This window comes from Acipenser ruthenus, chromosome 32 (genome assembly GCF_902713425.1).
Source record: "Acipenser ruthenus chromosome 32, fAciRut3.2 maternal haplotype, whole genome shotgun sequence".
Taxonomy (NCBI): domain Eukaryota; kingdom Metazoa; phylum Chordata; class Actinopteri; order Acipenseriformes; family Acipenseridae; genus Acipenser; species Acipenser ruthenus.
The window spans coordinates 4999384-5014397 of NC_081220.1; the positions used below are offsets into that span (position 1 = coordinate 4999384).

General features: G+C 42.9%; 1 protein-coding gene and 3 non-coding genes across 4 annotated transcripts; 2 read left to right on the plus strand and 2 right to left on the minus strand.

Moving 5' to 3' along the window:
- Nucleotides 1–1662: 1662 nt before the first annotated feature.
- Nucleotides 1663–1744, plus strand: trnal-cag (transfer RNA leucine (anticodon CAG)). Its single transcript has one exon. It is a non-coding gene; the product is annotated as a tRNA-Leu (tRNA).
- Nucleotides 1745–2040: 296 nt separating this feature from the next.
- trnai-aau (transfer RNA isoleucine (anticodon AAU)) lies at nt 2041–2114 on the plus strand. Its single transcript has one exon. It is a non-coding gene; the product is annotated as a tRNA-Ile (tRNA).
- A 170-nt stretch (nt 2115–2284) lies between these two features.
- On the minus strand, nt 2285–2366 carry trnas-uga (transfer RNA serine (anticodon UGA)). Its single transcript has one exon. It is a non-coding gene; the product is annotated as a tRNA-Ser (tRNA).
- A 6714-nt stretch (nt 2367–9080) lies between these two features.
- LOC131703148 (reticulon-4 receptor-like 2) lies at nt 9081–11626 on the minus strand (the record flags this gene model as incomplete). Its single annotated transcript, XM_059006092.1, has 3 exons — nt 9081–10073; nt 10663–10920; nt 11402–11626. Coding segments are annotated over 3 exons (1314 nt in total), but the record flags the coding sequence as incomplete, so codon positions are not given.
- Nucleotides 11627–15014: the final 3388 nt, after the last annotated feature.

Consider the following 15014-nt stretch of genomic DNA (forward strand, 5'->3'; position numbering starts at 1 on the left):
TTTTTGATAAAAATGTGAGTGGGGTAAGGAATTGGGTGGAGGTGATGAGTAAAGTGAGAAAGAAAATCACTTTCTGGAATCCCAGAAAGTTGTCAATGGAAGGTAAAATTTTAATAATTAAAGTGGTGTTTATGTCAATGCTCTTATATGTAGCAAAGGTTTTTCCTCCGGACAGAGCATCTTGCAAATCGATTAATAGGGAGCTGTTTATTTTCTTTTGGGGGGGGGAGAATGGAAAAGGTGAAAAGGGAAACTGTAATGTTGGAAAAGAAAAATGGAGGGAAAGGTTTTCCTAATGTCATTTTTTATTTGTATGTAAATTTTGTCTGTTTTCTAATTAACACAATTCTTCAGATGAATAAGAAATGCAGTCCTTTGCCAGGTATTTTTTTGGACATTTTGTAAGAAAGATGGGATTAATTTATATAAATTTGACAGTGCCCTACAGTTGGATGATGCCTTTTGTATACAAGAAGGCTTCACGGTTTATTTTAGAATATGATCTGATGGATTGGCCAAAAGCAAAGTGGAAACCTAGAGATTTGCAGAAAAAGAAACTGGCAAATGTTAAATTAATCAAAGTTAATTTTCAATGTGCACACGTGTCAACAGTTGTGTGGAGAAATGTAGGATATCCTGGCTTATCTAATACTCAGAAGCATATAGCTTGGCTATCTGTACATGCACGCTTACCTTGTCGGCAGCTTATGTACAGAAGACAAATGGCAATGACAGATACATGTGTAAGAGTTGATTGTAAAGAAACTGAGTCGGTTGAACATGTCTTTTGTAACTGTAAGTTTGCTAAAGGATGTTGGGGGAGGGTAAAAGTGCTTCTGAAAAAAATTTATCAAAACAAATGAATTGACATGTAATGTGATTATGTATGGGCCAAGAGGGGCTTTAAAAACAGATAATTGGAAGAAGGCATGGCTGATCATCAACAGTGCCAAAGAAGCTTTGTGGTTGTTGAGAAACATGAATCTGTATAATAAAACAAAAAATCAAGCAACAGAAATTGATTTTTGTAAAATTGTTTTTGGTAGAGTGAAAGATTATATATGGATGGATATTAAGAACTTGGGAAGAAACAATGCAATGAAAAACTGGAAAATTAATTCAATGACAGATTTATTTTTGTAAAATGTATGTTTTGGTGATGTGATTATGTAATGATTTTTTAAGGGCTGACTCATTTTAATGTTCGAGAGATCTAGGTGTACTGGACAAATATACTGGATTTTTTCCATGTCGTAATTGTGCCGCCTGTGATAATGCGTTTGAAACTAGAGATAATGTGAGATAATGTCTGTTACTGGCGGATAGTTTACAAATGTACTCAATTATGTTACAACTTTTGTGTCTACGATACATATCTGTAACATTTATGTAATGTCTGTGTGGTTTTTTCATGAAGTTAATTTGCTAACAGACTGTTCTGATTTGTTTCTAACCGTGAAGCGATCGCTCTGTTTGCCGTATATTTTCTGTCTGTAAGAGGAGTGTCCTTGTGATCCCATATAGAATGCGACGAAAAAGGTCGCCCTCCTTAATATAAACAGATAAAGAATAAGTTCACGCACACACCAGGTGATTTACTGTAGCGTCAGACATTGGAGGTTCAGCAGTGTACTGCAGTGTTGTGCAAAGTCGTCGGTGTAAGTCAGGATGGCCGAGCGGTCTAAGGCGCTGCGTTCAGGTCGCAGTCTTACTGGAGGCGTTGGTTCGAATCCCACTTCTGACAAACCTGTTTGTTTATTTATTTCTTAAAACGTCCATCGAATGCTTGGTAATTTGATTTGTTTTTCTTGTTAGTATTCAAATCACAAGTTCGTTAAATGAGAGAAAGTCACCGCAAGCCTGCACCTCACCACATCCTTCACACTGTTAAACTGCCTCATTATGACGAGGCCTCTAATTATGCCTTTCCAATACTTTGAATGTGTTATTGTTCAGTTTAACATGAGAACATCTTGGTAGAACACATAATGTCCGCAGGACTTATTTTCCTCGGGTTCTAGTATCAAGTTTTGAGTGTGTGGCCGGTTAGCTCAGTTGGTTAGAGCGTGGTGCTAATAACGCCAAGGTTGCGGGTTCAATCCCCGTACGGGCCATGGCTTTTCTTCTTTAAAGAAACCACAGCATTTGTAATGGTGCCAAAATGAACAATCTTTAACAAAATGAACCGAAGCGATATGAAGTACAACCAGTAATATTTCAGACTTCCTGTGCTTTAAACATGCATTAACAATGAACACATACAATCAATTAAAAACAAAGCTTACGTAGTCGGCAGGATTCGAACCTGCGCGGGGAAACCCCAATGGATTTCAAGTCCATCGCCTTAACCACTCGGCCACGACTACATGCTCGCATGGTTAGTTGTGAAAATATCCAAAAGAAATAAACGGCTCCCGCAGTAATGCTGTAGATGGCAGTATAGGCTAACTAATGAACCCAAGTCAAATGCCTTTGTTGAAACTCTGTCAGATTTGTACAAGGCAAGCACACATGGGAAAAGTAAATACAATATACTTTCTGTTAACGTTCATAATAATGAATACATCTTTATTTCAAAATACGTAGCTATTTAATCCTAACAGAAACAATAGGCTTCCCAGCCATCAGCTTGGAAGCAGAATGGAGATCAAATCGGACGAATAACGAGTGCAAAATGGAATGTGGAAATCAATGTAAAGGCAGTTTAAATAAGAGCAGCTGCAATACATTAAATAGAGTTATATTTAAGAGCAAGCAGTAACTGCAGTAGAGTATTTAATTATGGATGGACCAAACTTGCAGGTCGCCACTGTCACATTTTCCAGGAAATCACGGCTAATACTGAGAAAGAAAACAGATGAGAACCTAACAGAAAACTAGTGAAAAACACTGCACTGATTAACTGAACGGGTCAAATGTAGCCTACTGAATTGCTGAATTGTTGGGGGGGAGTGGAGCATCCAGCTGAGGCGCTTCATCTGAAATGCAGGGTGTGTTCTATAGCCTGGAGATCGCTGGTTCCAATCCAGACTATGCCATCGCCGACAGGAACACCGAGGGGGCGGCGCACAATAAGCCGAATGCCACCCGGGTTGGGAGGGCTTAGGTCAGCTTGGTAATCCTTGTCTCAACAAGCTCCAGCAACTCCTGTGGCGACCGTTCGCCTGCGAGTTGTGGGCGGAACTGCGTTTCCTCCAACACCGCTACAGCCAGGTGCGGCTGGCTTTGCTTTTGCAGTGTGACAAGAGGAGGGTGGCTGACGGCGTTTGTTTCAGAGGATGCGCATGATGAGTCTTCGTTCTCCCGAGTCGATACGGGAAGTTGCAGCAGCGCCATAAAAAAACAATTGGATATTCCAAATTGGGAGATTTTTTTAAAATATTACAACAAAAAAATAAATAGTTAAGCTTCAAAAAATCTATTTTTGACTGAGCGAGTTAAGTGTGTACGGTATCCTGACAACACAACACGTTGAAAACACAGAAAAGACGCTGAGAAAAAAAAAGTTTCCTATTTCCTGTTTAATTAAGAAAATACAATAAAAAAGATTATTCTCTTACTTGTCTTCCTGCCATATCCCCTCTTTTTTGGTCAAATATTGAATATATTCGTATTCAAATTCAAACGACTGTTCTTTGTTCCCATGATACATCAGTGATGGGCTGGGTTTTAGCGATCGCGATAATTTCTGATATTTTACAGTGGCTGGACTTTATAATAATAAAAAAATGAAAAAGGGTAACGAGCGACAAATGCATTAATTTCTGTCGATTTGTTCTATTTTAATGGGTTATAATTTTACAAATTTAAAAGACATTCATTAAGAAAAGATAAAACTAATTTAATAACCTTTAAGAATTATGTTTTTATTGACAGAAATATATTTGATGTATGTGTGTTTCGCATGAAATCAAATAAAGTCCCATTGCATTTTGCTTGAAAAGAGGAAACACAAAAGGTGTTTTTTTAGTTTTTTTTTTTTTTAAATAAAGCATTTATTCAACATGTTTTTTTTTTTACAAAAATACATAAAAATACAACACAATACAACACAGAATGTTTTTTTTTTGTTAAAAGAATGACAATAGTTAAAATATTTTTTCGTTTTTTTTTTTCTGTTTGTTGTTGGGCTGCCATCTTGGTAAGAGCTTGTCAATTGTCGCATGTGAACACATTCCCTACCAAAATGTCCAGTACAGTACAGTACCGTGCTGTTAGATTAGACTGGACTGTATTGAATTAGCTGGCTCTCATATCTCCAGTACAGTACAGTGCTGTTAGATTAGACTGGACTGTATTGAATTAGCTGGCTCTCAGATCCCCAGTACAGTACAGTGCTGTTAGACTAGACTGGACTGTATTGAATTAGCTGGCTCTCAGATCCCCAGTACAGTACCGTGCTGTTAGATTAGACTGGACTGTATTGAATTAGCTGGCTCTCAGATCCCCAGTACAGTACCGTGCTGTTAGATTAGACTGGACTGTATTGAATTAGCTGGCTCCCAGATCCCCAGTACAGTACAGTGCTGTTGGATTAGACTGGACTGTATTGAATTAGCTGGCTCTCAGATCCCCAGTACAGTACAGTGCTGTTAGATTAGACTGGACTGTATTGAATTAGCTGGCTCTCATATCTCCAGTACAGTACAGTGCTGTTTTTAAAATCCATAAAATGTTGTAAATCTTAAATTCCTGAGAAATAACACTTATGAAAATGAATGAACGAAATAAACAAATAAATACATAAATGAAAAAATCAATACACAACTTTATAAACAAATTCCTAAAATTACACAAATTCAGTCAATCCAACACCTTTTTAAAAAAAAAAGTACAAAGTAACACGGAACAGTCCATTATAGTTAGTATAGGGGGTGATTGGTCTAAGGCTATTGTGCATATTATTATTATTATTATTATTATTATTATTATTATTATTATTATTATTATTATTACAATATTATTACTAGTCCAAACTCCCTCACCCCTCTCTTTGACTGCACCTAAATGGACCAGTCCCTTCAAAAAAAAAATAGTCATTTTGCACTTAAATTAAATAAAATACACGCAATTCCAAACTAAAAAGAAAACAGTTTCAAATTGTAACATCTGAAACACATTTTGTATATATATATATATATATATATATATATATATATATATATATATATATATATATATATATCATCTTTAAACATCTTAAAACAGTTGCAGAATATTTTGTAGGGATTTTCGTATCAATTAAGAAAGTCAAAGAGAGAGAGAGACATAAAACTGGGAAAGAAATGGCAAAAGACTTTAAAAGAAGTGTAATTTGTAATTCATTATGAACAGAGCTGCACAGAGCAGGTCTATAGGAAACTCAACACTGCAGAGCTGCACAGAGCAGGTCTATAGGAAACTCATCACTGCAGAGCTGCACAGAGCAGGTCTATAGGAAACTCAACACTGCAGAGCTGCACAGAGCAGGTCTATAGGAAACTCAACACTGCAGAGCTGCACAGAGCAGGTCTATAGGAAACTCAACACTGCAGAGCTGCACAGAGCAGGTCTATAGAAAATAACACTGCAGAGCTGCACAGAGCAGGTCTATAGGAAACTCATCACTGCAGAGCTGCACAGAGCAGGTCTATAGGAAACTCAACACTGCAGAGCTGCACAGAGCAGGTCTATAGGAAACTCAACACTGCAGAGCTGCACAGAGCAGGTCTATAGGAAACTCAACACTGCAGAGCTGCACAGAGCAGGTCTATAGACAATAACACTGCAGAGCTGCACAGAGCAGGTCTATAGGAAACTCAACACTGCAGAGCTGCACACAGCTGGTCTATAGGAACCAACACTGCAGAGCTGCACAGAGCAGGTCTATAGGAAACTCAACACTGCAGAGCTGCACAGAGCAGGTCTATAGGAAACTCAACACTGCAGAGCTGCACAGAGCAGGTCTATATTAAACTCAACACTGCAGAGCTGCACAGAGCAGGTCTATAGAAAATAACACTGCAGAGCTGCACAGAGCAGGTCTATAGGAAACTCAACACTGCAGAGCTGCACAGAGCAGGTCTATTGGAAACTCAACACTGCAGAGCTGCACAGAGTAGGTCTATAGGAAACTCAAGACGGCAGAGCTGCACAGAGCAGGTCTATAGGAAACTCAACACTGCAGAGCTGCACACAGCTGTTCTATAGGAACCAACACTGCAGAGCTGCACAGAGCAGGTCTATAGGAAACTGAACACTGCAGAGCTGCACAGAGCAGGTCTATAGAAAACAACACTGCAGAGCTGCACAGAGCAGGTCTGTAGGAAACTCAACACTGCAGAGCTGTACAGAACAGGTTAAAAGGAAAGAGAGATCAACACTGCAGAGCTGTACAGAGCAAGTCTATAGGAAAGACACCATTTCATTTTTTTATATAACTTTTTAGATTAGTTCCTTTTAAAACAGTGCTTTCCCTGGGTCTCTCTCAAACACTTTCAATGAGACTCCCTATCGCACAGCAGTTTCAATGAGACTCCCTATTGCACAGCAGTTTCAATAAGACTCCCTATTGCACAGCAGTTTCAATGAGACTCCCTATTGCACAGCAGTTTAAATAAGACTCCCTATTGCACAGCAGTTTCAATAAGACTCCCTATTGCACAGCAGTTTCAATAAGACTCCCTATCGCACAGCAGTTTCAATAAGACTGCCTATCGCACAGCAGTTTCAGTAAGACTCCCTATTGCACAGCAGTATCAATAAGACTCCCTATCGCACAGCAGTTTCAATAAGACTCCCTATCACACAACAGTTTCAATGAGACTCCCTATTGCACAGCAGTTTCAATGAGACTCCCTATTGCACAGCAGTTTAAATAAGACTCCCTATTGCACTGCAGTTTCAATGAGACTCATCCTATTTCACAGCAGTTTCAATGAGACTCAATATTGCACAGCAGTTTCAATGAGACTCCCTATTGCACAGCAGTTTCAATAAGACTCCCTATTGCACAGCAGTTTCAATAAGACTCCCTATTGCACAGTAGTTTCAATGAGACTCATCCTATTTCACAGAAGTTTCAATGAGACTCCCTATTGCACAGCAGTTTCAATGAGACTCCCTATCGCACAGCAGTTTCAGTAAGACTCCCTATCACACAGCAGTTTCAATGAGACTCCCTATCACACAGCAGTTTTAATAAGTCTCATTATCGCACAGCAGTTTAAATAAGACTCCCTATTGCACAGCAGTTTCAATGAGACTTATCCTATTTCACAGCAGTTTCAATGACTCCCTATCACACAGCAGTTTCAATGAGACTCCCTATTGCACAGCAGTTTCAATAAGACTCCCTATCGCACAGCAGTTTCAATGAGACTCCCTATCACACAGCAGTTTCAATGAGACTCCCTATTGCACAGCAGTTTCAATGAGACTCCCTATCACACAGCAGCTTCAATGAGACTCCCTATTGCACAGCAGTTTCAATAAGACTCCCTATTGCACAGCAGTTTCAATAAGACTCCCTATCACACAACAGTTTCAATGAGACTCCCTATTGCACAGCAGTTTCAATGAGACTCCCTATCGCACAGCAGTTTCAATAAGACTCCCTATCGCACAGCAGTTTCAATAAGACTCCCTATTGCACAGCAGTTTCAGTAAGACTCCCTATCACACAGCAGTTTCAATGAGACTCCCTATGGCACAGCAGTTTCAATAAGACTCCCTATCACACAGAAGTTTCAATGAGACTCCCTATGGCACAGCAGTTTCAATAGGACTCATTATCGCACAGCAGTTTTAATAAGACTCATTACACTATGTAACACAATTTTTGTTCCTGGGTAGTAAGTGTTATTTCCTAATTGCTTATGCCTCAGAAGTATAGAAAATGGCTATTATTCCCCACAAACTTTGCTTTTGTGACCAGGACAGTGATATTTTGAAATTTACCTATTTCCAATGAGAACGGGCGAATTTGTATCTTTTCGTTCACATAAAGTCAGAAAAAAACAACATATGAATCCAAATTAACATGTATTAATACTAAAGTAATACAAAAATGACTACAAAAGATTTAGAAATGAGTAGTTTTTCGAGATTTACGATTATACTGTAAATCACTTTCACGAATCAGCCCCCAAATGTAGTCTCCCATCATGTTCTCGTTATACTGTCCTTGGTAGCGGCGTTCAAAGTCCAGTATATCCTGGTGGAAGCGCTCGCCTTGCTCCTCCGAGTACACTCCCATGTTCTCCTTGAATTTATCAAGATGAGCCTCAAGGATATGGACTTTGAGGGACATCCTACAGCCCATTGTGCCGTAGTTCTTCACCAGAGTCTCAACCAGCTCCACATAGTTTTCGGCCTTGTGATTGCCCAGGAAGCCCCGAACCACTGCGACAAAGCTGTTCCAAGCCGCTTTCTCCTTACTAGTGAGCTTCTTGGGGAATTCATTGCACTCCAGGATCTTCTTTATCTGTGGTCCGACGAAGACACCGGCTTTGACCTTTGCCTCAGACAGCTTAGGGAAGACGTCTTGAAGGTACCTGAAGGCTGCCGACTCCTTATCTAGAGCTCTGACAAATTGTTTCATAAGGCCCAATTTGATGTGCAGTGGTGGCATCAGCACCTTCCGGGGGTCCACCAGTGGCTCCCACTTGACGTTGTTCCTTCCCACAGAGAATTCGGTCCGCTGTGGCCAGTCCCGCCTGTGGTAGTGCGCCTTGGTGTCCCTGCTGTCCCAAAGGCAAAGATAGCAGGGAAACTTGGTAAAACCGCCTTGGAGACCCATCAGGAATGCCATCATTGCAGCCTCTTGATGCCATCTCAGAAAAATGCAGATATGTATCCACTTAGGCAGGTGGAACTAAACTGAACTGGTGGGCTTAAGGCCCCTGTATTTATACTACTATTTATATTACTGGAAAGTTCTAGAAGTTACTCCAAGTTTACTCAGCACTGAATCTATCTGGAATGTTCTGGAAAATAGGTAAATTTCAAAATATCACTGTCCTGGTCACAAAAGCAAAGTTTGTGGGGAATAATAGCCATTTTCTATACTTTTGAGGCATAAGCAATTAGGAAATAACACTTACTACCCAGGAACCAAAAAAAAATAAAAAATTGTTACACGGTGTTATCGCACAGCAGTTTCAGAGCAGAGCTGGTCTATAGGAAACTCAACACTGCAGAGCAGTAATTGAATCGTAATATCTTTTCAATATAGACTTTAAGGGGAAATTCACAAATGCTCTTCACATGGTTTCAGGAAAAAGAAAGTGAAGGGTGAGAGAGAGGGAGAGGGTGAGAGTGAGGGAGAGAGAGAGGAGAAAGAGGGACGCGTCTGGACAAACGCCTCTGGATTTCCCATTTGCTTCTTTCAAACAATCCAACTTGTAACAACGAATAGTGGAGTCTTCGTTTTCATATTTCTCCCAGTAGTCTTGCTCTTTAACTTTCGTCAATGTGGACTCAGCTTCGTAACTTTTGGTTTGACTTTTATCTGGACTGATGTAACTGTTGTCTTGCTGTTGTCCTTTCTTTCCATCCAAGCCTTTAGATTTGTCCGAATTCCCCCCGCTTGCCTTGCCCGATTTGGGGAACCACCATCTCGTTCTGGTGCTGAAGGTGTAAGTGACGCGGGCTCTCGGATAGTAAGGCATCATGGGGCAGGGAGCGAAATCGATTTCTCTCAAGAACCTCAAATCTAGACCTTTCCTCTCCTCGGGACCGGCGCAGAGGAGCTCGGAGCTGGAGATCCGGACCTGACGGAACCATTCCCAGAGAGGGCGGGCCTGGCAGGAGCAGCTCCAGGGGTTTCCGTTGAGTCTGAGGAACTGCAGGGATGAGAGATCGGAGAGGGCCGAAGCAGCGAGGTCTGTTAGGGCGTTGTTGAAGAGGAACAGGGTGGTGAGGTGACCCAGGTCCCTGAAGGCTTTGCGGTTGACCTGTCGCACTCGGTTCTCGTGGAGGAGGAGCCTGTCCAGGTTGACCAGCCCTCTGAAGACATTTTCAGACAGGACTCGGATTCGGTTGCCGTGGAGGAAGAGGTGAGTGAGATTCACCAGGTCTGAGAAGAGATTGTCCTGAGAGGGGGAGAGAGAGGGAGGGGGAAGGGGAGGGACAGAGATTGATATTTGGCACATGAAAATTCAGTACTACCAAAAAGTTGTATGTTAAATTATGAAATTAAAATTATTTGTGTTATAGCTCTCCTGTATGTATCTGCCTCCTGTCACCCCTCCCCCCCCCCCAGGAGCAGGGTTGAGACAGACTGTATTAGATAGGATAGAGGGGGCTCTCTGGGAGCAGGATTGAGACACACTGTATTATATAGGATAGAGGGGGCTCTCCAGGAGCAGGATTGAGACACACTGTATTAGATAGGATAGAGGGGGCTCTCCAGGAGCAGGGTTGGAGACACACTATATTAGATAGGATGGGGGGGCTCCAGGAGCAGGGTTGGAGACACACTGTATTAGATAGGATGGGGGGCTTTCCAGGAGCAGGGTTGGAGACAAACTGTATTAGATAGGATGGGGGGGGATGGGGGGGCTCCAGGAGCAGGGTTGGAGACACACTGTATTAGATAGGATGGGGGGGTGGGGGGGGGCTCCAGGAGCAGGGTTGGAGGTGCACTGTATTAGATAGGAGGTCTAACTCTCTCTCTCTCACCTGGATGTGTTGCAGCAGGTTGTCCTGCAGGTAAAGGAACTGCAGGCTGTAGAGTTTTTTGAAGATGTTTCCGGGCAGGGTCCCCAGCTGGCAGCGGTATATGTGCAGGCTCTGCAGCTTGTCCAGCCCCCGGAAGGAGTCAGGGTGGAGGGTGCGCAGGGAGGGGTTATCCCCCAGGTCCAGCTCCTCCAGATCTCGCATGTCGCTGAAGGAATCGGGTTTGATGGAGCTGATGTTGTTGGAGTAGAGCCACAGGACCTGATGAGAGGGAGAGAGAGAGGTGGGGGAGAGAGAGGAAGATCATTTTCAAGCTCAATTTCGAGTTACAGTCAAACCTCGATTAAGAGACCTGCACTCAAGGGACAGTTAAATAGTGTCACTTAAAAGAGGGACCCCCCCATACATTTTCAATTTGTCTCCGACATCCTACCTTCCTGTAATTATATATGTATGTTTAAAAAACTCTGTAAAAGACTACATATATGAACAAAATAAGTACTGGAATTGAATTACATTTAGATTATTGTGTGGGCTTGCACGTTGTTGTTTCGGAGGACAAAAGCTTGAGTGCGTTTGTCTATCTCCAGCCTCTCCCAGCCGAGAAGGAGTCACTGCGGGGGAGATCGCAGCAGCAGCAGCAGCAGTGGTGAGGCAGACATAGTCTTAAAAACAATTTATAAATTGAGGGAGAAAAGGGGGTTACAAATAAATGTGAAGTGTGAACAGGGCAAGATGGTACCTGTGTCTGGAAGCCGAAGGACTGCGCCCGCAGCTCTGTGATGCGGTTGTTTTGGAGGAACACTCTCTGGCTGTCGTAGGGAATGCCGGCCGGCACCGCCGAGAAGTTCTGAGACTGGCAGCTGACCGCCATCGGGGAGTGGTAACAGACACACAGCCTGGGGCAGGAATAGGCAGGGCTAGGGGAGCAGACTGCCAGCCAGAGCAACAGCCAGACAGACACCGAGCCTGCGTGGGGAGAGAGAGGAGAGAGTGTGAGAGAGGAGAAGGGAGGGGAGAGAGATAGACTGATAGATAAACAGAATGACAGACAAGACAGAAAGGCAGATAAACAAATAGACAGACAGATTTGAAGTCATGTCTCAATGAACATTTATTCAGTTGTCTGTCATAGATCTCTCTAAGAGTGACCCCTGACCCCGAGTGACCCAATGATATAATGTTCTCAGCACATAACAGAACTGACTGGGCGAACAGTCACTCAGAGAGAGGCTCGGAGACTTTGGTGACATTTATAGAAGAACCCGAATACTCGGAAAAACAGGAACGCCTTCTATAATTCAGGGAAGACAATGAATAGAGGAGAACACTGTCAATGTGTGTGTGTGTGTGTGTGTGTGTGTGTGTGTGTGTGTGTGTGTGTGTCTCTCAATGTGTGTCTGTGTCTCGGTGTGTTTCTATCTCAATGTGTGTGTATATGTGTGTGTGTGTGTCTCAGTGTGTGTCTCTCTCAATGTGTGTGTGTGTGTCTCTCAATGTGTGTGTGTGTCTCAGTGTGTGTCTATCTCATTGTGTGTGTGTGTGTGTGTGTGTGTATGTCTCTCAATGTGTGTCTGTTTCTCGGTGTGTTTCTATCTCAATATGTGTGTGTGTGTCTCTGTGTGTGTCTCTCTCAATGTGTGTGTGTCTCAGTGTGTGTCTATCTCAATGTGTGTGTGTGTGTGTCGGTGTGTTTCTCTGTGTGTGTGTGTCTCAGTGTGTGTCTCTCTCAATGTGTGTGTGTGTGTCTCTCTCTCAATGTGTGTGTCTCAGTGTGTGTCTCTCTCAATGTGTGTGTGTGTGTGTGTCTCAATGTGTGTCTTGGTGTGTTTCTCTCTCAATGTGTGTGTGTGTCTCAGTGTGTTTCTCTCTCAATGTGTGTGTGTGTCTCAGTGTGTTTCTCTCTCAATATGTGTGTGTCTCAGTGTGTTTCTCTTGCAATGTGTGTGTGTTCCAGTGAGTGTATGTCTCTCAATTTGTGTGTGTCTCAGTGTGTGTCTCTCTCAATGTGTGTGTGTGTGTCTCTGTGTGTGTCTCTCTCAATGTGTGTGTGTGTCTCAGTGTGTGTCTATCTCAATGTGTGTGTGTGTGTCTCTCTCAATGTGTGTGTGTGTGTCTCGGTGTGTTTCTCTGTGTGTGTGTGTCTCAGTATGTGTCTCTCTCAATGTGTGCGTGTGTGTCTCTCTCAATGTGTGTGTCTCAGTGTGTGTCTCTCTCAATGTGTGTGTGTGTGTGTGTGTCTCAATGTGTGTCTCAGTGTGTGTCTCAGTGTGTGTCTCTCTCAATGTGTGTGTGTGTGTGTCTCAGTGTGTTTCTCTCTCAATGTGTGTGTGTCTCAGTGTGTTTCTCTCTCAATGTGTGTCTCAGTGTGTTTCTCTCTCAATGTGTGTGTGTGTGTCTCAGTGTGTGTCTCTCTCAATGTGTGTGTGTGTGTCTCTCTCTCAATGTGTGCGTCTCAGTGTGTGTCTCTCTCAATGTGTGTGTGTGTGTGTCTCAATGTGTGTCTCAGTGTGTGTCTCAGTGTGTGTCTCTCTCAATGTGTGTGTGTGTGTGTCTCAGTGTGTTTCTCTCTCAATGTGTGTCTCAGTGTGTTTCTCTCTCAATGTGTGTGTGTGTGTCTCTCTCAATGTGTGTGTGTGTCTCTCTCTCAATGTGTGTGTCTCAGTGTGTGTCTCTCTCAATGTGTGTGTGTGTGTGTCTCAGTGTGTGTCTTGGTGTGTTTCTCTCTCAGTGTGTGTGTGTGTCTCAGTGTGTTTCTCTCTCAATGTGTGTGTGTGTCTCAGTGTGTTTCTCTCTCAATGTGTGTGTGTGTCTCAGTGTGTTTCTCTCTCAATGTGTGTGTGTGTGTCTCAGTGTGTTTCTCTCTCAATGTGTGTGTGTGTGCTCCAGTGTGCGTATGTGTGTCTCTCAATGTGTGTGTCTTTCTCAATGTGTGTGTGTGAAAGCCTGAACACATTTCACTCCAGATTAGCACTCTCACACAGCAGCACATCAGCAGCACGGTGGAAATGACTTCATCAGGAACAAGAAGCCGCTTTATTTATGGTGGATCTGTTGACCTACAAATCTGATTATAATATTTTATTATCTTTAACAATAATAGGGGACTCCCGAGTGGTGCATCCTGTAAAGGCACACCCTGGAGTGCAGAATGCACTGTTTCGAATCCGGGCCTATGCCATCGCCAGCTGTGGCCAGGAGCTCCTAGGAGGTACCTAGGGGATTCCTAGAGGATTTCCAAGGGGCTCCCAGGGGACAGTGCACAATTAGCAGAGTGCCACCCAGGCAGGGGGGCTCAAGTCAGCTGGGTAATCACGGTCTCACCGCACACCAGTGACTCCTGTGGGTGGCCAGACGCCCGCCTGCCTGTGAGCCGGCTGTGTTACACTGGGCTTGCAGTGTGAAAGAAAGAAACAAAAAAACAAAGAAAGAAGAAAGTGGACAGCTTGACTTGACAGCTTGAAGTACGGTGTTGTTTCAGAGGACTAAAGCTTGAGTGCGCTTGTCTGTCTCCAGCCTCTCCCAGCCGAGGAGGAGTCACTGCGGGGGTGGGGGGGGGGAGGTGGGGAGGTGGGGTGGGGGGTTGTAGAAGCAGTGAGACAGGAGCTTTCTTAAAAACAATTGGACATTCCAAATTGGGGAGAAATCACGGGGTAAAAATAATTGACGATTCCAAAAAAAAAGAAACACTGATATGCTTTGATGTTAACATTTGAGGGGGTGACTGCTTGAAAAGGCATCTGTGACGGGGGACTGCCCCGTCTTTAAGAACGTGGTTGGGACTGGCAGGGAGGGGGTTAAATTCCTCCGTGCCAGGAAAACATGTGAGAATGTGGCTGGAGCCCTAATTGAATAATCAGCAATTATTGATTAATTGGGCTCCAGCCACAGGGGATAAAAGCCAGGGGAGAGGCCCTGGCTAGGGGGAGTGTTCTAGAAGGAGAAGAAACAAGAGTGTTTTGTGTGGGCTGTGTTTCTGGTTGTTTGTTTTTGAATCCAGTGAAGGCAACGCCCAGCCTGGAAACCTTTATTTTTGTAAGTTTTGCTTTTTTTGTTTTGTTTATTTTATGTTTAAAACCTTTTTGGTTGGCCCTTGTGCCGGTTTATTTTGTATTTTTGTTTATTAAAAACTTTATTTTTGAACGTTTAAACTGTCTCTGAGTCTCAACCTCGGTCATTTCCTGTCACAGCATCCCTCAGACAAACGGTTATAAACTTCTATGTATCTTTCAGTCTCGAGAATTCCAGTGATTAATTTGTTGATTCATTCATTAGTTCATCCCTTTACACTTCCAAACGAGTCACTCGTTCTCGCTTTCCCTCCTGCTGTTCTTTCTCTCACTTCCTTTTCCTCC